Source organism: Musca vetustissima, unplaced genomic scaffold (assembly GCF_032173495.1).
Source record: "Musca vetustissima isolate MV318-11 ecotype Yass unplaced genomic scaffold, APGP_CSIRO_Mvet_v1 utg107060, whole genome shotgun sequence".
NCBI lineage: Eukaryota > Metazoa > Arthropoda > Insecta > Diptera > Muscidae > Musca > Musca vetustissima.
This window is the reverse complement of record NW_026889147.1, coordinates 76,744-102,339: the sequence shown is the minus strand read 5'-3', so window position 1 is coordinate 102,339 and position 25,596 is coordinate 76,744. Positions and strand designations below refer to the sequence as shown.

The window sequence follows — 25,596 nt, the reverse complement described above, 5'->3', positions numbered from 1 at the left end:
GACAGATATGCTCTATATTAAGTCCTTATATAAGTTTTGAAGATATATCACTCCATTTCAGAGTTATCAATCGCACCAATCAACCAGAGAGACCATTGTAAATCCACTAGAAACTGTCAGGTAGATGGATTTGGTCCAAAGACATTTTGTATCGATATTTCTATATATTTAATCTGAGGGCAAGAATAGTAGGCGGTATATAGGTCGCCAATATTTCCAAGACCTTTCACTGTTAGATTACGCAATGTGGTGTAACATATTTTGGAGAGGAATTCGATACCATTTCTAATGAAATGTAGTTCCTGAAAATATCACTTCCTCCAGCTGGAGTGTATATTAAATTTGTCATTCCCTTTACAAAAAATCATCGGAGACTCTAAAATATATATTCTTGGTCAAAATCGATTTAGCGATATCCGACTGTTGACAGAAATTTTTTGTATTAACATTGCTAGTACTCCTAAGGTGTTTGGTATTGCAAATAGGGTATATTGGTCTACATTTCGGTATAGATTTCATACAAAGGTCTGTGAATTGGTATATCGGGTGTTTGAAGGGAGAAATTCATATATGCAGAACTTTGTCATGTTTTGGTATAACTCCCATATAATGGTACCACCCAATTTCGGTATTATAAAAGATTTAGACGAATTTTTCCACTGAGTTGGCTGTAGTTTGACATGCCAGATTTTTATGGACTGGCATCTATGCAGGAAATGATAAATGTAGGCCCATTTAAAGATCCCACGCAATTTTCGGTATTTCGAGTATTAGTCACTTTTCCCAAGCGAAACTGGTCGTTATAGGTCCATGTTTTGACATTGCCGTCATATAAAGGCCCCGCCTATTTTTTTTTTTGTATTTTTATGGTTTTAGCCGCATTTTTCAAACGAGAAGGCTCTAATTTGACACTTCGGGGTTTTGGAGGCTGACAATTATCATTATAGATCCATGTTTTAACATAGCCTCCATATCCAAACCGACAAATTGTTTGTTTTTTACAGTCTTGAAGAGAGCTCGAAAAAGACAAGATATCAGGATATTCCAAAACGGCTGTGAATAGTGTCTCACCTTCTTAAATCATTTCTATTTAGTGTTGCTAGTGTGCCTTTTCCTGCTTAAAATTTGAATATTGAAATTTTCTATCTCACTCTCTCTTTTACTTTAAATTTTAGAACATATATTAAGCTTAAAGACATCCACATTTTAAACGAATTTATACCATCTTAAAATAGAATTAAAGGAAATTTTTTAACAAAATGAACAAAAGGGGGGGGGGGGGGGGAGTAAAATCAAGGCCGACAATGGCTTACTTTTAACAGATCATATTTTGTTGTTATTTTTTAAGTTCATTTTGTTCTTATTATTATATGTTTGTCAGTAAAACATTGTGGGTTATGGGAATTAGACAATCAAGAAAAGCTTTTTTTTTGTTTTGCATAAGGATCATGGTGCTTTCAAGCATTTTTTATTAACATAACAAAAAATTTTAATATTTACAAAATTATTTCTTTCGCACAATCTTTTGTTTTGTATATAATAATCCCAATTGTTTCTTTCAAAATTAAAAACGAAATAAATTATGATTAAAAATTATAATATAATAAAAGCTTTTATTGTTTTATTTTTGGCCTAGCTAATTTTCTTAAAAAAATGTCAAAGCTTCTGGTTTTATAATATTCTTCCTAAATATTGTATTTACATACTTCTTGCCCTAACTTTAATCTTAAGGGGTGCATTTATCTCAAAAGCAAACAAGCAATTTATAAAACACAGTACTTACTTCATCTTGTGGTTCATCTTTATCGTCCGAAGCATCAGCTTCATTTGTTTGGGTTTCTTCATTTGTTTCTTCGGGCTTTTCTTCTTCCTCCTCTCCTCCCTTATCATCTTCATTGTCCTCATCTTCATCAGGTTGTTCATCTTCAGCTGGTTTTTCGTTTTCCTCACCATCTTCGGCTGGTGCCTCAGCTTCTTCACCATTTTCATCATCAGCGGCAGGTTCTTCTTTTTCTGGTTCTTCGGTTAGGGCTTCATCATCACCACCACCACCGGCATCATCATCATCGGCAGCACTCGCACTGTGTTTTGATACGGAATACGAAATAGATTTATATTTATGGTTTGTAAACTCTTATATTTGAATGAAATGGTATAATACATTTTAGTTTTATAAACTTATGAGTCCATATCGAAATAGCTAGAGTTCGTATCTTTCATACGACACCAATTTTTGAGGCCGTTTTTAACCGAATTTGCTGCAATTTGGTATTTTGTAGTCGTATATGGTAACAAATCTCCCTACCAAAAAATATTAATATTCGCCCGCTTATTTCAAGTATTTCAAAAGTTATTGAACATTGAAGTAAACCTTCTATTTTTCGTTTTTGCCATTTCGATCTGGATCAATAGATGGCGTCCCAGTCGACAGTTCGTAACGGAAAACCCAAGTATTGGGAAAATTGAAATAACTTTAAAATGGGTTGAGGTATTTTCAATAAAGTAACGATTATCAAGGGTTCTTTTTTGATAAGAAAATTGCAAAGAAAGCTTTCTAATAATTCCTGATATAATTTTTTAGCAAAATGTACCTAATTATGATCTGAACTTTAAATGTATTTTACAACACATACAATCGGAAGAGGAAAAACATCTTTCAAAGCGTAATCTTCAAAAATGCTCCATTAGATAAGAATCCGAATGACCCTGGCGTTCTATAGGTATCAACATCAACGCATGAGGATAGCACAAAATGACAGGAAAAAGCGCCACACAGAAGAAATAGCAACACTAACATAAGCAAGGACCCCAACCATTGCACTAAGTTCAATGAGACGTTGTTTCTAAAATGTACTTCCTTAGGATGAGTTTATGAAGAAGTATCCGAAGCACAACACTAAATGGGAAAAACATGAGACAGCGCCACACAGAAGAAAATGGTAAAACCAAAAAATGCAGGACCCAAACAACACAAAGTTCGAGGAAGCATTGTTTCTAAAATATAGAGACAGCAATTGGCATTTGCAGGGGACAGAAACACTTCTTCCAAAAAAAATAAGCAATTCAATATAGGACCATGACTAATATATGATATCATATAGGTCATGGTCCTATATTGACCTCTTCAATTTAAGATATCTTAAAGGTCATATCCGCATTTTTCGAAGTGGAAGTAATTTTGCATTTCAAAATAACACGAGATAGCGGCACAAAAAAGAAAAAAGGGTAACACTAAAATAAGCATGGACCCCAACCATTGCACAAAGTTCAAGGAGGCTCTATTTCTAAGCAACGACAGATGACTACCCCATCACCTAGGGCTGGCTACAGCTGATCAATTATTTACTCAGCTGGAATAAAGAATATTGATAAAGCAAAACATTGTCGAAAATGTGATTTGGAATGCATCGATCCACCAAGTTTATTTTATACAAACATCCTAATGAAACCCAGAGGAAGAGGAATAAAATATTTCAAAGTGGATTATGAATATTTATAACCTCCATATGAGAAGCATAGAAAGGACCATGGCCTTCTAATGGTATAAACATGGAGATGGAGACAGGATATAGCGCCACATAGAAAAAAAGAGTAACACTAAAATAAGCAAAGACGCCAATCCTTGTAAAAGGTGAAGAAGCCGTTTTTTCTAGGCAACTATAGATGACTGCTCCATCACCTAGGGCAGACTTCAGCAGATCAATTATTTACTCAGCTGGAATAAAGAACATTTATAGATTAAATGATTGTCGAAAATGTAGTATGGAAAGTATCGATATCTGGCGGACCCGAATTTAACATCCGAGGGCACATTTCCACCAAGTGTATTTTACACAAACATCACAATTAACCCAGCGCAAGAAGAAAAAAACTCTTTCAAAGTGAATTACGAATATTTGTAAAAAAAACTCCATATGAGAAGAATCCGTAGGACCCTGGCTTTATAATGGTATCAACATGGTGATGGAGACAGGAGATAGCGCCACACATAAGAAAACAATAACACTAAAATTAGCAAGGATACCCAACCATTCCACAATGTTCAAGAAGGCGTTGTTTCTAGGCAACGATAGATGGCTGTCCCATCACCTGGGGCTGGCTACAGCAGATCAATTATTTACTCAGTTGGAATAAAGAACATTTATAGATTAAAAGATTGTCGAAAATGTGGTATGGAAAGGATCGATAGCTGGAGGACCAGATTTTAACTTCGGAGGGCACATTCCCACCAAGTGTATTTTACAAAAACATCACAATTAATCCCAGCGCAAGAAGAAAAAAACTCTTTCAAAGTGGATTACGAATATTTGTAAAAAAAAGCTCCATATGAGAAGAATCCGTAGGACCCTGGTTTTATAATGGTATCAACATGGAGATGGAGACAGGAGATAGCGCCACACATAAGAAAACAATAACACTAAAATTAGCAAGGATACCCAACCATTCCACAATGTTCGAGAAGGCGTTGTTTCTAGGCAACGATAGATGGCTGTCCCATCACCTGGGATACAGTAGATCAATTATTTACACAGTTGGAATGAAGAACATTTATAGATTAAAAGATTGTCGAAAATGTGGTATGGAAAAGATCGATAGCTGGCGGACCCGATTTTAACATCGGAGGGCACATTCCCACGAAGAGCATTTTACACAAACACACTAATAAATTTCAGCGGAAAAGTCGATTACGAATATTTGTAACCTCCATATGAGAAGCATATGAGAGCATGGTATCATGAGAAGCATGGTATCAACATCAACGCATAAGGATAACACAAAATGGGAATTACAGAAGTAAATAGTAACGCTAAAATTAGCGAGGACCCCAACCATTGCACAAAGTTCAAGGAGACGTTGTTTCTAGACAACGATAGATGGATGCCCCATCACCTAGGGCAGGCTATAGCAGATCAATTATTTCCTGGAATTAAGATCATTGATAGATCAACAGATTGTCGAAAATGTGGTATGGAAAAGATCGATAGCTGGCGGACCCGATTTTTACATCGGAGGGTACATTCCCACCAAGTGTATTTTACTCAAAGACCCAAATTACTCTCAGCGGAAGAAGAACAATTATTATTTTTTTCCAAAGTGGATTACGAATATTTATAACCTCCATATGAGAAGCATCGGAATGACCATCCATGTATGAACATGCAGATGGAAACAGGACATAGCGCCACACTGAAGAAAAGGGTAATACTAAAATAAGCAAAGACACCAACCATTGTACAAAGTTCAAGGAAGCCGTGTTTCTAGGCAACGATAGATGGCAGCCCCATCACATAGGGCAGGAGTCTACACCAGATCAATTATTTACTCAGATGGAATAAAAAACACACTCACATAATACGATCGTCGGAAATTAGGTATATTTTGAAGCAAAGGTGACAATGTTGAATAAAAACCTAATTTTACTAAACCAATTCGATTTACTGTGGTAGGCCTTGGACTTTCCAATTTTGATCTATTTTGATCAAGGTCATGATTTATTTAGTTTATTTAAAAAATAAACATTCACTACTTACCCCTCTGTCATTTCGGCTTCCGATGTATTTTCATTACTTTCCGTATTTGAATGTCTGCCAAAACCATTCATTTCGGGTATTTTAATGTCGGGCTTCTGAGGGCAAATTTTTAAAAAAAAATAAAACAAATAAAATAGCAATAAATTATTTTTAATTCAGTTCACCTTGAATAAATAAAATCACAGAAACAAAACCATTGGTATACTCACCTTACCATCACCACTGTCATCGCTTAGGGCCTCCCAATCTGTGGCGACATCTGGGGAGACTCGTGGTGACTCGGGTACATACGTCAGAAACGCCCTTTCAATTTCATGCGGTTTATGGCGATAAAATGAAGGCGTTTTCATTTTCTGTTTTATAATTTAAGTCGCAACCAATTGGCGATGTCATTCGAACAAAAAGGAATGGAGCAGGAAGAGGGAAAAGTGTCAAACAAAACATTTCAATCAAAATTTTGTTGCCCTGGATTTTTAATTTAAAAATTGTTTCCAAAAGTGACAAACTTACATAATCAACGGCTTCTTCGTCACAGCCAGCTTGCGTGAGCAGCGTATAACAGCGCATATTATTTTTGGCACTGGCAGCCCAATGCAATGGGGTTTTGCCGGTTATATCACACTCATGTACGCCATCGGGCCAGGTGGTGATCAGATATTCCAAAATTGTGGCATGGCCCAAACCCGCCGCTTTGTGTATGAGATTTAAGCCATTGGCATCCCGACATGTTACCAGGGCAGGTGGTACGGGCGGTTCCAAATGGGCCTGCAGATTTTCCAAGTTATTATCGATAACAGCTTGATGGACATCGCGTATGGAATTCTAAGGTATGTACAACATACATTACATGATTATTGTCATCGAAATGCTGAAATATTTTACTCACCATCACATAAGGCACTGCTGCTAGAAATCGTTTAACTCTTGGATTGGTACTGGCCTGTTGCCTTAAACGATTTCCCTGACCAGCCCATAAAATGCGGGTTAATTTGCCAATTTCCTTTTCGTGCATCCATATTCGTATGGTCGATAACTTGACTGAGAAATCTACAAAGGAAACAAAGAAAATAAAATGAACAAAATTAGCATTTCATTGCTCCTTTCGCCAAAAACAAAAAAGTCCTTTGAGCGCGAGAACTAATTTAAAGTTTTGTGCTCGCCTTGCCTGTAGTGTCTTTGCCTGTGAAAAACTCTTGTTTTTCAATTATTATTTATTGCATGTTTGCATGTCAATCAAGACAAGTTTTTTTTAGCAAACTTATTTTGTGATTTATTTCACACGCTGACTACTTCTTTAAATAAAACAAAAATTGCAGATATTTGTTGGATTGGTTGTTCCATGCCCCACAAAAATACTCATCGAGAATTTTTATGAAATTTGTTTTCAAGTGCAATCATTGAAAGCAATGAAAATGACATTACTATAAATTTCTTTAGTAAAAGTAAGTTGAAGTGAGAAAGGTTGAAAAGTGAAAGTTTTATCGCCATCAATGCTCAAGGTTGTTTATTAGACGAAAGGAAAATAAATTTTCGAAAAGGTGCAACAAAAAGTAGAAGGATTTTTTTTTTAATTTAAATAAAAAAACAAATTGGGGAAACCCTTGAAGAGATTGATGTCTGGTGGATCGGATTTTAAAATGGGAGGGCACATTCCCTCCAAGTGCATTCACACAAACATCCGACGGACCCTGGTCTTCTAGTAGTATCAACATCAGCATATGAGGATTACACAATAGGGGAATGACTAGAAATTACGCCACACAGAATAAAATGGCAACACTAAAAATAAGCAGGGACTTCAGCACAAAGATCGAGGAACCGTTGTTTCTAGGCAACGATAGATGACTGCCCCATCATCTAGGGCTGGCTACGGCAGATCTATCATTTACTCAGTTTGAATTAAAAACACTAAATTAACACAAGAACTAATGAAATAAGATGGCAATGTTTTGTGGAAGTCATACGCTCCCAAGAGGAGTAACAGAAGAAAATTGGAAGATAAACAAATTTAGGTTTTGGAATAGGTCCATACATCAACACATGAGGGTAACACAAAATAGGAATGACAAGAGATAGCGCCACACACAAGAAAATAATAATACTAAAATAAGCAAGAACCCCAACCATTCCACAATGATCAAGGAACTGTTGTTTCTAGGCAACGATAAATGACTGGTCCATCACCTAGGGCAGGATACAGCAGAACAATCATTTTCTCAGCTAGAATAAAAAAACATCAAACTAACACAAGGACTAACGGAATAAGATAGCGATGCTTTGTGGAAACCCGATGCTCCCAAGGGGGATACCACAAGATAATAAAGTGCAATAAAACATGGATTTCGAATATTTGTAAAAAAAGGCTAACCTCGATATAAGAAGCATCCGAAGGATCCTGGCCTTCTAATTGTATCAACACATGAGGGTAACACAAAATGGGAATGAATAAGAATAAGAAAATGGTAAAATTAGCCAGGACCACAATCATTACAAAAATTCAATGAGGCATTATTTCTCTCTAGGCAGCGAGAGATGACTGCAGATCAATCATTTACTCAACTGGAATAAAAAACACGAAAGTAACACAAGGACTAATGAAGCAAGATGACTATGCTTTGTCGAAGACCTATGCTTCCAAGAGGAGTAACATAAATTTTAAGATAAACACATGTACGTTATGGAATAGGTCCCATCACTTATCACTTGAAAATAAAAAAAATTAGAATCAACAAATAATTCACCCCATCACTCTTGGCACGTTCCAAGTTCTTGATGGGTCCTTTGAAGTTCCTTAAACATAAATTTGAAAGAAAACGTGGTCCAGCTTCTTCCACCCTCTGGTCCCAATAGGTCCCAAGTGATAGTTCCGAATTCTGACATCTTAAATGTTTTAGCTATATATTATTCAGAAGAAATCCAGGATTCAATATAAAAAAAGTGTTCATTTTGAGGTATACCTCATATACAGGTCTCGCTCACTTTTTATGATACTGGGCGTATTTTCAAACTGAATTAGTGTTTAAAGACCAGCTCAGGTCGAACATAACGACCTCTTCACAGTTATAACATGTTGTTGATGTAATCTCTACATAAGGGCACCACCCCATTTTATGTCTTTCTATGGTCCATTCAAGAAGGCCGTAATTTTGAATTCTGGATTCTTGTTGGTTAACACACTTATTGAAATACATCACATATATTAAATTGTGTGTGGGCAAATATATAGCAGCATAATTAAGGTCCCAAGAATTTTAGGTATTTATATACCCTACACAACTATGTTGTCAGGGTATTATAGCTTTTGTGCAGCCCCAAGAGTTTGCAACGCCGCGAAATATTGTTCCTAAACCGACCTTTAAGTATACCGATCTTCATATCTCGACTAGCTGAGTCGATCTAGACATGCGTGTCCTTCCGTCTGTCCATTATAATTTGTAAACACGATACAGGCCACAGTTATGGACCAATCTTCACGAAATTTTGCATGTAGGAACGTTTCGCCCAATGAAGACCCCTATTGCTTTTGGTAAAGATCGGATAATGTTTAGGTGATGAAATGGACCAAATACTGAATTTTTGTCGGTTTTTCTGGTCGCTCCAGAGGCCGCAATTATGGACCAAACAACGAGAATTTTTGCATGGAGAAGGGGATAGGGCCGGAGAATAAGCAAGCCTGTTTTGATAAGGATCTGTCAATATTTAGCAAGTCAAATGGACCCTGACTTTTGTGTGAAAAATGAAAAAATTGTATTCTATAGCGTATATATTTATTCCTGAAGGACATAGAGCCGAGAAGTTGATAGTATAGTATCCAAGAGGCCTTTAACGAAATTTTACAGTGAAAAATGACAAAAATGATATTCTGGGGGGTACATTTTTACCCCAAACTGGCAAAGATCGAATAAGTTGACAGTATATGTACTCGAATGTAGGAATTATACGTAAATATTTAAAGGTGTCTATGTGTTATGATAATGTCTAGTATTACTATTACCCCTCTATAGGACGCAAAAGATTACGCTGGTCGCTATGTAATATTACATGAAGATCCGGTTATGGTCAAGAAGGACGCCTATATTTTTATATATTTATATTATATTTAGTAGGTGCAATGAACCGAAAACTTTGTTATAATATGCACAACATCACATATTTTACACGGTGAAGGGGATCTGACCAAATACTTAGAACGGCTGCAAATGATAATCGATCAATATTTTGAGGGTCAAATCAACCAATACCTTAAGTGACAAAATATTTATTTTACGGCGTAAATATTCACCTCAGGAAAACCGGATTTGGAAATTATTCCAGGATTAGAAAGTGGAGCTGTTGACCTATAATTAGTCAAGAGAATGTAAATATCGCAAAAAGCTAAATTTTTGAAGTAGTTGTGTAGGGTATCATATGATCAGCCCCGTCCGTCCATGATACTGATAGGGGTAAATTCCAACCGATGTGGCTGTAATTTACACCTCATTTTGGTGTGTTTATACGACAATTATACTTGTTGCCAATTGTGGCTACACCTTTAAAATTCCGATATACACGAAGTTGGTTAACTTTGTACTTTTTTAGAAGGAAATTGTACGGCTTTAAAGGAAATATAAAAATATTTTTAGGAAAATCTCTTTACATAAATTAGATACCAAAAATAATATTAACCGAATCTACAATCTAAGTTCATATACAAATATTTCAGAGAATGTAGAATCTATATCTTTCTATCTATTTTTATTATATATTTATTATATTATATTTGACTTATTTATTATATTATATTTGACTTATGTATATTACGTATACGTTTGGGTGTACTTGTGAGTGTTTTAATCGATATAATTAATAAATAAACATTTTTTTATTTTCTTTAACCAATATTCTCCTGTAACGACATTTTAAAATATGGATTTATTTATAAGACTGTTAACTTTAATTTAACTAATATCATAGATCATCGATTTTTAGTAGTTTCCAAATTGTGTATGTTCTCGTTTATATTTGAGTATAAATTGACAATTTCTTTAAATTAATTTCGTTAATTGTTTTAATATTTCCCATGAGAACTGATACACATGACGTGCCACAAACTGACTACAATGTCTGTTATTTGTCGTTTTTTTTTCAATTATTTTAAAAAAGTGTTTCGTGTAAATTCATTGGCCTAGAACAATTGAAATTATTTCCACAACTATTTTTGGGAATTTCCATTAAACGAATTAATTTGTATATAATAGCATGGGTTTCTTTGTGTGTAATAAAAAGGAAAGAGCGAATGACCTTTGCGCTTTCTTATATTTAACTAAGTGTATAAATAAATAAATAAATAAAAAATAGTAATGACAACTATCTAACAATCATTAAGTACCATTACCAAAGAAAAAAAGCATGTTATTAGGGAAATGTTAACCAAATAAAGGTGACTAAAGGGGATACATATATGTAGAAGAAAATTAGTGTATATTAACTCAATTAATCTTTACGCTACATATATAATTTGAATATATGCGCTACACCTAATATCGAATATATATAAATTCTGAAAATCATAATATGTTCTATTTTATTTTTTCATTCTTAACAATATAGAATCTTGCTATGTGAATATGGGATGTATTGTAAGACCTTTGATCTTAGATATTAGAATATTATTCAAATCCCCCATTTCATAAACAATGTATTTTTAAATCTTTCGTGGGGTTTGGATTTCATAAAGAAAAATTAATGAAAGAATATTTTTCTAAGCCCTGTAGGCCTATTCTGTAACTTTAAACAACATTCGATATTGTTTAAATTTCTTTTGTTATTGTAAAAACAACAAAACAAACAAATGAAATTGTTGTAAAATAAACAATATCGAATGTTGTTAAAAAGTTACAGAATAGGCCTACTGGTAAGGCCTGGATAAATTATTGAATATTTATGAAGTCTCTTAAAAGGAATCAATTTTTAAAGACTTTGGATAGGTGTTGATATTTTGAACAATGGGTTTCGAGTCTCTACTAAGCCTTGCAGTTTTTAAAGACAAATTATTTCTGAGCTCTAATAAGCCACTGATTTCTTTAACTTGTTTTTCTGAACCTCAGTAAGAATAATTGTAAAATCTGTCTTTTAAATTTTTATTTGACTTTTGTAAACGTGGATTATTTAAAGAAATATTTTTTTCAAAACTCTGATACGACAAGGGAATAAGAATATCTTTTTCAGAAATCTTTTTTAATGGCTGGAAATATCGAAACTTAAATATATTTTGAAGCCCAGGTTTTCATTGAGGACTTCTCTTTCTAGCCTACCTTAGAGCGTATTTGCTAAAAAAAACCCTTTTAACGAATATTTTGAAGGATATTGGTTAGGCAAGCATATATATATTTTTTTAATTTCTTGAAGCCTGGTCAATGGGAATTTTTAATGTAGTATTTTGAAAAATAAGTTTTTTAAGCTTCTTCTAATTAGGAAATCTTCGGGAAATAATTCCGGAATTTTTAAATTACCTTATTCAAGCCTCTATCAATACAGGGAATAGCACTTTTCTATATTCTGTTTTATTAAAAACAATTTGAAAAACTCGATCGATCCAGGTGTTTGGAATAATTCTTCTTCATGGCTAGGGGAGTTTTCAAGCTCCCGATAATGCGGGGGAGGATATATATATATTTTTTTTTATTTGGTTTACAAAAACCAGGAGAATTTTTTAATGAAACATTTTTTCGAAAACTCTGGTAAGAAAAGGGGTTGAGGACTTTTTTTCAGAAATATTTTTTAAAGGCTGGAAATGTCGAAACTTTTTTACATTTTATTTTCAAACCTCTTTTTTCAAGCCGAGGTTTTCTTTGTGGAATTCACTTTCTTCCGGCTTATTAGTTTAGTGCGGATTTTTAGTAAAGTATTTTGAAAATCTTTGTTAAGGAAGCAATGCTTTGAAGGATTCGTTTTTAATAATTCCGCCAACAAAGAGATATTTTTAAGAAAATATCTGAATGTCGTTTAGGAATTTTTCAATAAATATGATGTGGAGATTTTTTGAAGATTATTTTTCTATCCTGCTAAAGCTGCTTTATTTAATACATTTTACAAAACATGTGGCTATCTAAGTGTTTTAAAAAAATTTTCTTTATGCCTCGGGTTCAGGACGAGATTTTTGAAGACATATTTTCCAAGCCTCTGGTAATGCAGGGATTATTTGAGGAATTATATTTTAAGAATCTGGATTATTGGTTTTTTTCTTAAAAAATGTTGTCAATGCGTCAATTTTAAGGGGTTCTTTTTTTGAGCCTCTGGTAATTTGGGGATTTTTAAAATATTTATCTGTCAAACTTTTGCTTTGGCAGAAAATAAATAAAATTGTCCTCAATCCTCTGATAATGCAGAGATTAAAAAAACTATTTCCCAAGCATTTTACCACTTGCACATTTTACTCTTTCATAAGACGGCCCAATCCTACTGGTCTTCTTTAGAAAGTCTCTCTAGTCTTTCAACCTCAAGTCTTAAAAAAAACTTGTGGGCATTCTAACTTAAGATTTGATCGTATTCCGTAAAAAGGCCTATAGTAGGAACTATACTATCTATAAAAAATTCGTATGGTTTTCCGTTAGAAAACCACAATGGATTTCTAAAAAGACTGGTCTTCTATAAGTAGACCCTCTAGTCTTCTGTAGAAAGTCGTTCTAGTCTTTCAGCCTTCAACCTATAAAAATACCTTCTGGGCATTCTAACTTAGATTTGTGTGTATTCCATAAAAAGGCCTATAGTAGGTATTCCGTCGGAAAACCACATGGATTTCTTTAAAGAAGCCCGCCTGGGAAGTTCAGCTTTTCATTTTAAAATATAAGAAGAAGGTCTTCATAGAAACTACCGGTCTTCTATAAAAATATATTTTTATCTCGTATAAAAATACCTTCTGGTCTTCTTTTGGAATTCCTAGTCTTCTATTGGAATTATAATGGTTTTCTATTGGAATTATTATGTATATAATTCAAGACAATAATTGTCTAGAGGAGCATCAGAAATACTCCTGTAAAATAATTTTCTTGGTATTTTTAGTTGACCCGATGGAATTCCAATAGAAGGCCAGAAGGTATTTGATAACATTCTTATCTGCATTATGAACAAATTTTGATCTTCTATATTTATTGGGCGTAAACATACAATATTATTCCGTGGATCTTTTATTTAAGTCAAATCATTTTCACATATTTCACCCAAACTTACCATCGCTTCCACGCCGTTTACGGGCACTATCATTTGGCAGCTGACCATTCATTGGTAGTACTGTAAGTAAATAAAATGTACATAATTAAAATAAAGCTAATCAAAAAATCATTATTCAAAAAATTACAATTTTACAACCAAATCAATACTAAAAACAATCAATCAACTCTAATGTAAATTTCACTAAAATATTATATACATTATTTCAAATTTTCCAACAAATAATTACAACTTCAACAAAATGTACGAATGAACACACAAGCGCACAACAAAAAATGTTATTTTCCAACAACACTAATGATAACTGGCTGACTGAATGACTCCTTGCTTAGCGCACAGACTGACTGACTGATTACAACTGTCAAAGAGTGAAAATATATTTTTGAACAGAAGGACACGTGTATTATCCCACAAAGCCGGCTAACAACTAAATCAAAAAGTTAAGTTCATGGAACCTTTTTAACAACAACTAAAACCCAGAAAAAAACACAAACTCCCCAAAAAATATTTCACCCACAAATGTGTCCCATATCTCTCCAAGTGGGAAAAGGACAAAGGATTTTTATTTATAAAGCCACTAATATAAAGGTGCATATTATTTATTTGTGATTTCTTTCGCCGTCGTTGCTTTTTTGACATGACCAAACAAATGACATGGTCAATATGTAGAACATGGTGTGTATGTTGTCGTCGCCGTCGTCAACAGCCCCACATTCAAGCAATCAGCGTGTATAAACATTGTGGTCATCATCATCATACCACAAGTATGTTTTTTGTTATTGTTTCCTTTTTTTTCTGGTGTCCAAAACCTGCGACCCATAAAACTAATGACCAGTGGTGGTTATCGTCTAAAATTTCACATTAACAATAAAGGAAAATTATTTGTTTGCTTCAACATGTTGTGGACGAACACTTTTACATGGAACCTCATAAGTCATAGTTGGAGTTAATTCTTATTAATAATGTGGGTAGCTGTATTTTTGGAATGTTAGAAATTATAAAAATAGATATTCTGGTATTTTATAAGAAGACTTTAAACATGAAAGTTATTTTTTTACACCATATATGGACAATGTTATATATATTGCTTTACTATTTTGCGACCGCAGCGCCATCTATTGATGCTGTAGATTGAAATTCCGAAAATTAACAATTTTAGACTATGGTTCTTGTGCGACAACTTTCAAACTACTTGAGGTATTGTAAAAAAATTGTGTCATACGAATATTGGTCCTATACCCATCTCAAAGCATACCAATCGTCATATCTCGAATAGCTGAGTCGATCTTGACATGTGTGTCCGTCCGTTTGCCCTTTATAATTTGTAAACACGATACAGGCCACAGTTATGGACCAAAGAAGGTCCATATTGTTTTTGGTAATGATACGTAAATATTTAGGAGATGAAATGGACATTATTTTTGTCTGTTTTTCTGGTCACAATTATGACCCGAACATCACGAAATTTTACACAGAGAAAGGGGTCTGACCATAGAATAAGCATAACTGTATTATCGGGTCAAATGGACACCATTTTTGTGTGCAAAATTCTGGTGTGTATACATTTACTCCTGAAAGACATTGACCCGAGAAGTCGACATTATATCAAAGAGAATTGTTTGGTCTTTAAATTGATACCAACTATATTGGGGTATGTCGCTGGATGTGGGAGTTATGCGTAAAATTTTACAGGTGACTATGTATTCTGATATTGTTTTAGTTTTACCACCACCACATTAGAATGCATACATTTAGAGCCGACGGCAAGAAGGTTGTACATGCGGTTCCAGTTATGCACAAGGATAACGCCTATAACTTTCGTTGACGATCAGATGATATTTCGGGATTTAAATGGAGCGAAAACTTTATTTTTGTCTGCTTTCTAGTCGCACTAGACCCCATAATTATAAGCCGAACTCCACAAAACTTTTTTTATAAAATAACAAAATTTGAATATTATGGGGGCTCAGAATATTTTTACTCCCGGAAAACAAGTTTCAGAAAAGACGCCGCAGAGGAGCTGTTGACATCTAATCGGCCAAGAGAGTTCAAATGTCGCAGAAACTTAGAGCTCAGTGGTAGTTGGGTAGGCTATCATATGGTCGGCACAGTCCGATAATACTGCATCACTCACTGGTTTTAAAATGGTGTGTTAATCGAATGTGTGTGAGAATTTAAGCATCAATTTCTCCATTTCACAAATAAATGTTATTAATGTGAGGTCATAGGACAAATCCGACAGTTTTTCATAATCAAATATTTATTCGATTTGACTGAAGGCATATCATTTCGAAAGTAACCCGCTTAACTGAAAACAAAGACATAACTCATCACGCCATAACTCAAAAACTTGACCTATAGCAACTTCGGGCCTTCTGAATTCTAAATATATTCACCAAGGCCTTTCGTTCACATAAGAAATTCCACTCTCCCCAAAATCTTGTTGCTCAGTGTAATATTACTGAGTATGCCATTTAGTATACCGATCGCCATATCTCGACTAGCTGAGTCGAAATAGACAGCTTATTCGCCCGCCTGTGCATTATAATTTGTAAATACAGCGTTATGGACCAAGCCTCACAAAATGTACCATCGGTTCGGCTCGGTTTGGTACTGATCGGTTAATATTTAGGAGATGATTGGACCAAAAATCTTATTTGTGTCTTTTTCTGACAAGAACACAACAAAATTGTACACGGAGAAATTGATACGACCCAGAAACAAACATGGCTTTTCATGATAATCGGTCAATATTTAGCGGGTCAATATAAGTTGACCTCTGAATTGTTGTAAATATTTTTGGTAAATATTTTCTGGGTTCCACCTATTCTGCTATTGTTTAGTATTACCATTATCGCCATGTTCATTAACTTCCAAAGACGACACCTGCAGTTTTCTATGGTAGTCTAATTATATTTATTGAACGAAATGGACCAGAATCGCATTTTTCTAGTCGAATATAGATCCATAGAAGTTCGACTACACTGCTCCTCTCACTGGTTTTATTTTATAGTTTACCTGATTCCCCTTGGCGATATTCTGATATTGTATATAATGAAATGCTGGTTTTTCTTTGTAAATACATTCTATATATGGGCAATATTGCCAATTTTTTAATATTCCATTTTCAAAAAATCAGCTTTTTTGTTTTTGTGGCACATCTATGTTTTTTTTATTATATTGACCAAAAACGTTGATATATATCTTCCTCCGTAAAATAAGAATATGAATATATTATAATAATCACGATAAAGTTGCACATATTCGCGAAATATGTGAAAAATAAAAAAATATAGCAGATTACATCAATATTTTCATTATATTAATGACATACACACACCTGAAAATTATTTTAAAAATATCTACATAATCTAAAAACCATGATGAATCAAATGATATCAAAATCACACAAGACCGTGTAGCGGTTTCTAAATCACAGCGACAACAAAACAAGATATTGAGGAAAGATATTTGTTTTTGGTTCGAAAAAATAATGTCATCATATTCATTTTTTTTAATTTTATACAAGAAATTTCAGAAAAAAATATTGGGGTTATTCTGCTATTTTACCCGAATTTCGCCGAAAAATTTACATATATAAAACTAATCACTTTTTGTGTATAAGTATACGCCTTGCGGATTATATCAAGACCCTTCCGATAAATCTTAGAATTCTATAAATAGGAATAAATCTTAAAATAAAATAATATTATGAAATATACATTTTAAATTGCGTCTAAATCGCGTAATTCTCAAAATCATTTGATGCGCATGCGGTTTCCAGGAAGTACTGAAGTTTATCTTCTAATCCATATATATTTTGCGAAATTTCATTTGACGGCTAAGATGTGCCGCACGTTACATTGAAGTACCCAAAAAATAGTAAAACGCGAATAATTTCCGAAAACTCCGTATGCCATTAACGCGCATCCGATTTCGGTGTGCACCCTAAAAAAATACATCGATCTATACCATTTCAATGTGGTCCATTAAGAACCATGGATGTGCCAGCAAAATCTATTTTTGAGATAAATTGCGTACATCTCTCTTTCGGCTGAAGTTTTTAAAGTTCTCTTTTCGAAAAAGATCAAAATCCGTATGAGGTCATTTATTGATGCGGAAATGATACACAGAAAACGCAAATAAATCCGCGATATTTTAAAAACATTTTTTGCCAAATTTCGTGTTTTTGGAAGGCCAGTTCCCACCGTTCTAGTAGATGGATTTTCACGAAGAAGATTTTATATCATCCGAAACGTAAAAAACCTTATTGATCGCGGGTACCCATATCATTCAGTTGACAGATCTAAAAATTTGGACCGAAAAATAGGTTTTTGAGAAATTTGATCGCACAAAATTCTCACCTTCGGATGAGTATTACTCTGAAGCTGTGCATACTACATACACAAAATACATATCAAATGACGCAGATTCGCGACTACAATAATCTTATAATCGATTTTTAGAAATTCCTGTTTGCGTATTAAAGCTAGAATTAAAATTAAAAAAACACTAAAAATCGAGCTTCAAAATGTCAGCATCATTTAAAGGTATATGCAGTGAAAATTTTGAAAAATGATACATAAGGGGCGTAGTCCCCATTTTGTTGGCTTCTAGTTTTATTTTGACACGAAGACCGTGCAATGAGTGGCTTAGTCACAAATCGATAGAGAACATAAAAAAAACTGGTTCGCATCAACGTGTTTGTACACATTTTTTTACATTAAAGTAGACACAGCTTCCACCAAAATAAAGTTTGGAGGTCAATATCATGAGCAGTTTGCAACGACAGATCAATTAACCCAAAACTATTCACTTTTTTTCATATACTTAAGTAATTCCCGAGTTATAAAGGGGTGAACCTCCGCTTCAGCTATGTTAAAAAATTGGCAATATTGCCCATATATATATATATATATATATATATATATATCGTCAGCTAAAATGCAAAAAGGCGTAACTAACAAAAAATTGAAAATTGACACGTCTGCGGTCAAAAAAGGAGCTTCTATTAACAAAAAACTAAAATACGTAACTACAAGTGGGTTTATTTGATAAATGCAAAAAGGCGTAACTAAAAAATTCAAATTTTAGCTAACGATATATATAATAGGCTTCTTTAGAATAATCCATATTCTTATAAAAATTGTTTTTTGATCCTTTTTGAGGTGCATATAACTAAGGTAATGTTACTGCGCGTACCACATGCAAGTTTCAATAATTTTAAAGTAATTAAAGCAACAATTGCGAACCATAATATACTTTGTTTATAACTACATTTATTTGTATGAAAAAACCAATCACTCCAAACTAACGTACCCTTTCAATCATGTTCTTATCATAATGTTCCACTTCCCAAAGCGTTTGATTAATATTTGCATATTAAGCAAGAATTGTATCGACTTCAATTGAAATTCAGAGTTCCCATATATTCCCTCTTATTCTTTCTTTAATTAATTTCGATAATCGTCAAATTAAATGCTACTTAATTATGCTGTCCTAAAACTTAATTATTTATAAGAATTTCATGTTATTATTAGAAACAAAGCTATTCAATCATGTAGACTATTTCTACAAAAAAATACACACAGCCATTTTTTCAGTTCGTTGAAAAAACATTGAGTGGCTAAGGAAAATTCTTGAAATTCTATTTGTACGGAATATAGCAGGAAGGCAAGTATGTGTTGACAAAAAACGGATATTCTCGTTGGGTTTCTGTCTTACTTTCCTTGAAGTAGAGTGTGTAAAGGAACGACACAAAGTCGTTGGAAGGATGTCCTGTGAATTTTCAGTTTCAAAATGTTTATGGCGAAGCAAATGAAAAATTAAAAGAGGCTGAGAGTAAACTCAGTATTTTTAAATTGTTTTAATAAGCTCATTTAAAATATATACGTTGTATTCAGCCGACATTTATATTTATTTATATTTATAACTTTAACAGTGTACATCCCTTCGGAACTATATCGACCTATCCAAAAGTGTTAATCAGGTCTTAATAGATAGATAATCCTGTCATATATATTACACAGAATAACGTGTTAAAATTTTGAATTAGATTGGGTTATTAGTTTTTGAGTTATGGTGCCCGCCATTCGCAAAAGAGAAAAACGCGTTTAAAGTTTGAGAAGCCCTTTAGCCGTCACTTGATGCTGACACAATAAATCGGCCATATCTTCAAGAGTTCTTGAGATTTTGTAGAGACATTCTTGAATCAGTGTAGAATCGAATTAAATCAAAAAAAATTTTGACCCCGAGAATGGGGGGGGTCCCCTTAAGCTGGGTCTGAAAGAGATAAAATATAAACCAATAAGCGTTGTTTGTGGTTGAAAATTGGGACCTACTTCATAGGTCCTTTGCCGACTAATTTTCTGATGCACTGAATCAGAAAATCTCAGTTGCTGAGATTTTCCCTAGAAATTTTAAAGTGACATTCTAGAGATTCGAATTAAATAGAAACCGAGAAGAGGGAAGTCTCCCTAAGACGGAAGTAAAACCCAACTTCGCCTACATATAATTTTCATAAAAACCTGTTAAAAGTTTTTGTCGGTGTTGCCTACATATATATATACCCTCAGTCTATGGTTTACGGAGGTCTTCGGAATTACATATATATATTAATTTTTTATTTTCTTTTTTTGCAAAATATTGACCATTTTTTGGGTGAGGTACTAGAAGGAGTAGACCGATATTCCCCATTCGAACTCAAACTATGTTGGGAAGAAATATGTATCTACAATTCGGATAAAATCGGTTACTCCCTTTGAAAGTTATCGTGCGCACAAGCTGCCCGACATAAGATGGACATTTGTAAATCGACTGCAAATTGTCTGATGTGGATTTGGTCAAAAGAAACAATATTTCGATGAGGCACTTTTTTGCCGTGTCATTAGCCATAAGACAGAGGGTATAAAAATTCATCAACTTGACACGAATGATTCCATAGATCGCCAAACAAAATATCATACAAAAGTCATTATTAACAAATTATTAACTTCTCAAGAGTCATATTAATAGATTTGCTTGGGACAATTATTAACCGACACATAAATCATCAACATTTCGTGATTTGCAGTAACACTTGTTGCCCTACAAAAAAAGTAAATTAATATCCCATGGCGCCAATATACGAAATTTATTGTCAAATATTAATTATCTGTACATGTATTATTTACATACACATTTATATATATTTCGCATGTTTATGTGAAAATACTTTACATATAAGTACAGATGACTTCAGATAATCACAACTCAAATCTTTAATAAATAAGTGAACTAGGATTTTCTAAAGGGGTATCAAATACATTGAATGTAATCAGCAAATGTACGCTTTTCGTAATAGGCCTATAGGAAATAGACAGGAAATAACATGTATACTTCTAAAATTAAAAGGTACATATTCACTCTGTCATGTAGCCGTATCACTGGGATAACTGGTCGTTATTGGAAACCCCTACATATGCATAGTACTTCAGTACCTATTTCCTAAGTAATAATATTTCTTTATGTGAGGTAAATGCAATTTACAAACAACATCTATCGATCTTTTACTAAAACATTTATATTTCACATTTAGCTGGAGCCTACTGTACTATAAATCACACTTTAATAAAAAATACATGTAGACAAACACCTTTGCAACCACCACTAATGTATAACTTAATTGTTCCCCAACATCAAACTACAAAGAAACTAATCACCACGTTTTTTGGTGGGCTTGGGGAACACGCAACCTACGCATATTTCCTATGATTGTGTACGCGTTTTAGTGTGCGTGAATTCTCCTGTCTCTTTGGGGTTTGCATGTCTGAGTGACAGAAAAATTATCTAAAAACACTTTATCGATTGAATAGCCAATTAAATGATGTGTTTTCTGTTTTTTTTTTTTTTCGTTACAAAGGAATTATGTGCGGTTATCTCTAGACTCGTGACTTATAAACGATAAAATGTAGTCATAACCTTTAATAATGCAAATTATGTTTACCATAATTTTCAAAAACATGCATGAATTTTGTCATTGGGTATATAAACATTATAGAAAAAAATAAAAAATGGTATTAAAAGGAAGATACATTGTCATTGAAGCAAAAATGCTGTTGACTTAGGTAATGTACCTCTAACATTAAAGAAATTGCTGAAAAAGTTTTTTATGAAAAATAGCCAAGAACAGACTGAAAGAACGACAATATATTCACAGTCTCTCCAATGCATGCAATATTGGTCTAGAACCAAGGTAAATGTTATTTCGTACAAGGAAGACATGTTTAAAGGATATGGGATGTGTAGTAAATGGGATTGAATCTTCCACTTACAGGTGTAATGATATTGTAACTCAGGTTGTCTGACAAGAGTAACTCCACATATAAAAAACATTCCTCTTATAACTTCATTGCAGTTTGATGGTTAGGAACCACAGGATGTGTTGGTCCGTAATATGAGTTTTATGAGCCTCCAATCTCGATTTTATTTTTTCAAGATTTTCAATGGGCTGGTAAATCAATACCAGTGCTTGTTAAGGTTTGTAACTTTGTACATATATATTTGAAGATTTAAAAGAGAAGAAAAATAATTTACAAACAATTTTTGTTATTGTTTTGTTGTTGTTTTTGTAATTAAAGAAAATTCCTTATTTTTGATGGCGGGCATGATAACTCCCCACTGGAACATCGGAGTCCGAAAATTCCAACGGTGTTAGAAAGAGTACATGTCTGTCTCTCGTATGAACTAGGATTATTGACTTCGCTCTAAAATTAACAAAATGGCGGACCTTTGAAAAAATATTTTTGGAAAATCGCCGATTTTTTACCAAAAAACAAGTTAAAAAATAAGGAAGATCTTCACCGATTGGCATTATCCTAGTTCATACGATAGCTATACACTCACAGAGAAAAGTGTAAAAACTTGGAATCGATTGGGTCATTAGTTTTTGAGTTATCGTGCCAGCCATTCACAAAAGAGAAAAATGCGTTTAAAGTTTGAGAAGCCCTTCAGCCATCACTTGATGTTGACACAATAAATCGGCTATATATTCAAGAATTCTTAAGATTTTCTCTTGAAATTTTGTAAGGACATTCTTGAATTAGTGTAGATTCGAATTAAATCAAAAAAATTTTTGACCCCGAAAATTTGGGGGTCCCCTTAATTGATAAAATTTAAAATTAGACGGTATACCAAAAAAAAAATAAACAAAATTTGCCATAAATATAAAGTAAAGAAAAACGAAATTAAACTTAGCGGGCATACAACATGGTGGGTTATTCTTAAATCAATCAGGACTTTTAATGTTTTCATCCTCCAATAATCCGAAATGTCTAAATAAATCCACTTCGTTAAGAAAATATGGTTAATATCTTCCAAATACATCGTCTTGTTGAAACCACACACTCCCGCTCCGTATTGACGGTGACAATCGTTCTATCGTCGATTTCGAAGAAGTGATATCCAATCACACCTTCGACCCAAAGAACGCACTAAGCTGTGATGTTTTTGGGTGTAATGGCCTATCTACAATTACTTGAAGCCCCTCAGAAACCTAAGTTTTTGAACGATTGTGTAATTTGTATGCGTTTTGAGATTATTAAGCGATCAATTTTCCTCAATGTCAGACTTTCAACTGAAAATAAAAAAATGACTTAACAACTTTTGAAATCTTTTATATGCTTAACCAGAATTTGTCGAACAAGTCACGTCCGCCTGTCTGTCACGATAGAGATTGCAATATTTAAGGTAGAGCTTTCAAATTCTGCACTAACATCATGTAACATACTGTCACGTTATTGCAAATGGCGTATATCGGTCCACGTTTTGTATAACTCCCACAAAACGATTCACTTTTTGGTATTTTGAGGGTTTTAGCCGGATTTTCTAACCATTCTTGATATAGAATACACTTCCCTACTAATAAACTATACACAATGGCATTGTCTCGATATAAGGTCCGGACATGTAAAAAATCAAAAACCTCAAATTTGTCGAACCCTTTATATGGGTTCTGGAAAAAAGCAGACATATATGAGTATACTGAAACATTTACCCGCTGAGGACAATAAGGAGTCATATTTTTAAGTGTTACAACGAAATGACAACATTAATATACTCGTCATATTCACCGGGTCAAAAGCCTTTTCCTATGTTTTCTTTTTTTCCGAAAACCTACGCAGGGTCTTTGGAGTCGTTTTCTATTTTTATACCCTCCACCATAGTATGGAGCAGGGACGTACGCAGGGGGGGGGGAGCCCTGGGTTTGTTCAGTTCAGTTTGTTTTTCATTTGATTTTTTTTCGTTTTCTGCTAGACTCATTGATCGATTTCAGGTATTTTGAAGTTATCGATTTTTTTATTTCTTTTATAACTCGGCTGTAATATGGAATATGACCCTAATACCCACGAATTTTCTAAAACGGAACTGACCATTATATGGCCCTTATAGCAAAGGATTACACTGAATGGCATTATTCTTTGAGGAGGTTGTATACCCAAAATTTTCTAAAACGGAACTGACCATTGTATGGCCCTTATAGCAAAGGATTACACTGAATGGAATTATTATTTAAGAAGGTTGTATACCCAAAATGTGGCCAACGAAAAAATATTTATGAATTCATGGCATATTTTTCAAATAATTATACCCTTCAGGTTCAGATTTTAATATATCTTTTCACCAATTACGATGATATTTTGTAGTGCGCTGTGCTGCAGCATACCAAATATGGTGTGTCAAGTTTGCTTTAAGTCCGTCCATATTAATATATTACGACTCTATGTTGGTCCGAATGAAATTAAATTTTGCATAGATTGCAGAATGGCATTCGTTCACAGAAATTTGCAGATTACTTATTTAATTTCGCCCGATTTATATAACACATCTCTTGAATATAGTCAAAGTGGTAAAGTGTATCATATAATCGGCCCATCTGATTTTTTTTTTGTTTTCCTTAAGATATATAACTCATAAGATACAGGAAATATATTTTGACAAATATATTTGTTTCCGAAGGACATCGATAATGTGACCCTAAATCTGGGAACATTGAGAATATGTCCTCCAAGAAGGTGATTTGAATTTCTAAATCATTTTAACCTTCCAAACAATTTCCATTTTTAGTCAATAGCCTATATTTTAATAATATTAATTAACAACGACAGGTTTCAAATACATTAAAAGATTTCCATGAAATATACTAATACAATAATAAATAGATTTACAATAATACACGAACAAAATTTCCCAACTTACCTTTAGGCGGTGACGAATGATAGTATAAGCCTTGAAAACGACGTCGACGTTTGGGAGGCATTTTTGTTCCTTCTATTTTTTCGTCTCGTTTCGTTTCAATATTTAATTGTTGACAACAAAAACTTTGTTAATTATTTACCCGCCGGGTACAATGAATTCATTAGGGCGGATAATATTTGTTGGTCTAATTTCCGTTTTACAATTCTCATCGATAAATGGAAGAAAACTGAACTCGAGGACGACGGTGGCGATGAATGAATGACATGGAATGACCGAAACGAAATGTAATGACGAATTCAATAATACAACAACTATACGACTCGACAATAACGACGATTGAAGATTACGACCGTATTCACGAAGACTTCGTTGATGTTTAACAAATGGTTAGCATTTATTTTTATTATTTTTTTACAAGTCACAAATTGTTTTTAATAAAAATTTTCCCCACAATATTTCATACATATGCATTTTTATATATTTCACTTGTCTCTCATTTATTTTTGGTGTTGTTTTTGCTAATAACATTGCATTGATGTCTATCAGCTCACGTTCACCTCATTTCAACATCGTGTTTGAAACTAATTTATCATATCTTATGGCCTGAGGTGGAATTTTTGCA

At 33.6% G+C, this 25,596-nt stretch overlaps 1 protein-coding gene across 1 annotated transcript in view; it reads right to left on the bottom strand.

The window, feature by feature from the left end:
• LOC133336859 (uncharacterized protein DDB_G0290685-like) overlaps nt 1-25,182 on the bottom strand; it is a gene marked incomplete at its 3' end in the record, with an annotated part of 41,593 nt that extends 16,411 nt beyond the window's left edge. Inside the window, exons 1-8 of the mRNA XM_061545132.1 lie at nt 25,070-25,182; nt 24,975-25,039; nt 13,740-13,799; nt 6,418-6,578; nt 6,042-6,353; nt 5,741-5,884; nt 5,532-5,626; nt 1,784-2,081 (exon numbers count right to left, since the gene is read on the bottom strand). Coding sequence (XP_061401116.1) covers nt 1,784-2,081; nt 5,532-5,626; nt 5,741-5,884; nt 6,042-6,353; nt 6,418-6,578; nt 13,740-13,799; nt 24,975-25,035 — 1,131 coding nt within the window. The remainder of the gene's footprint in view (nt 1-1,783; nt 2,082-5,531; nt 5,627-5,740; nt 5,885-6,041; nt 6,354-6,417; nt 6,579-13,739; nt 13,800-24,974; nt 25,040-25,069) is intronic.
• Nucleotides 25,183-25,596: the final 414 nt, after the last annotated feature.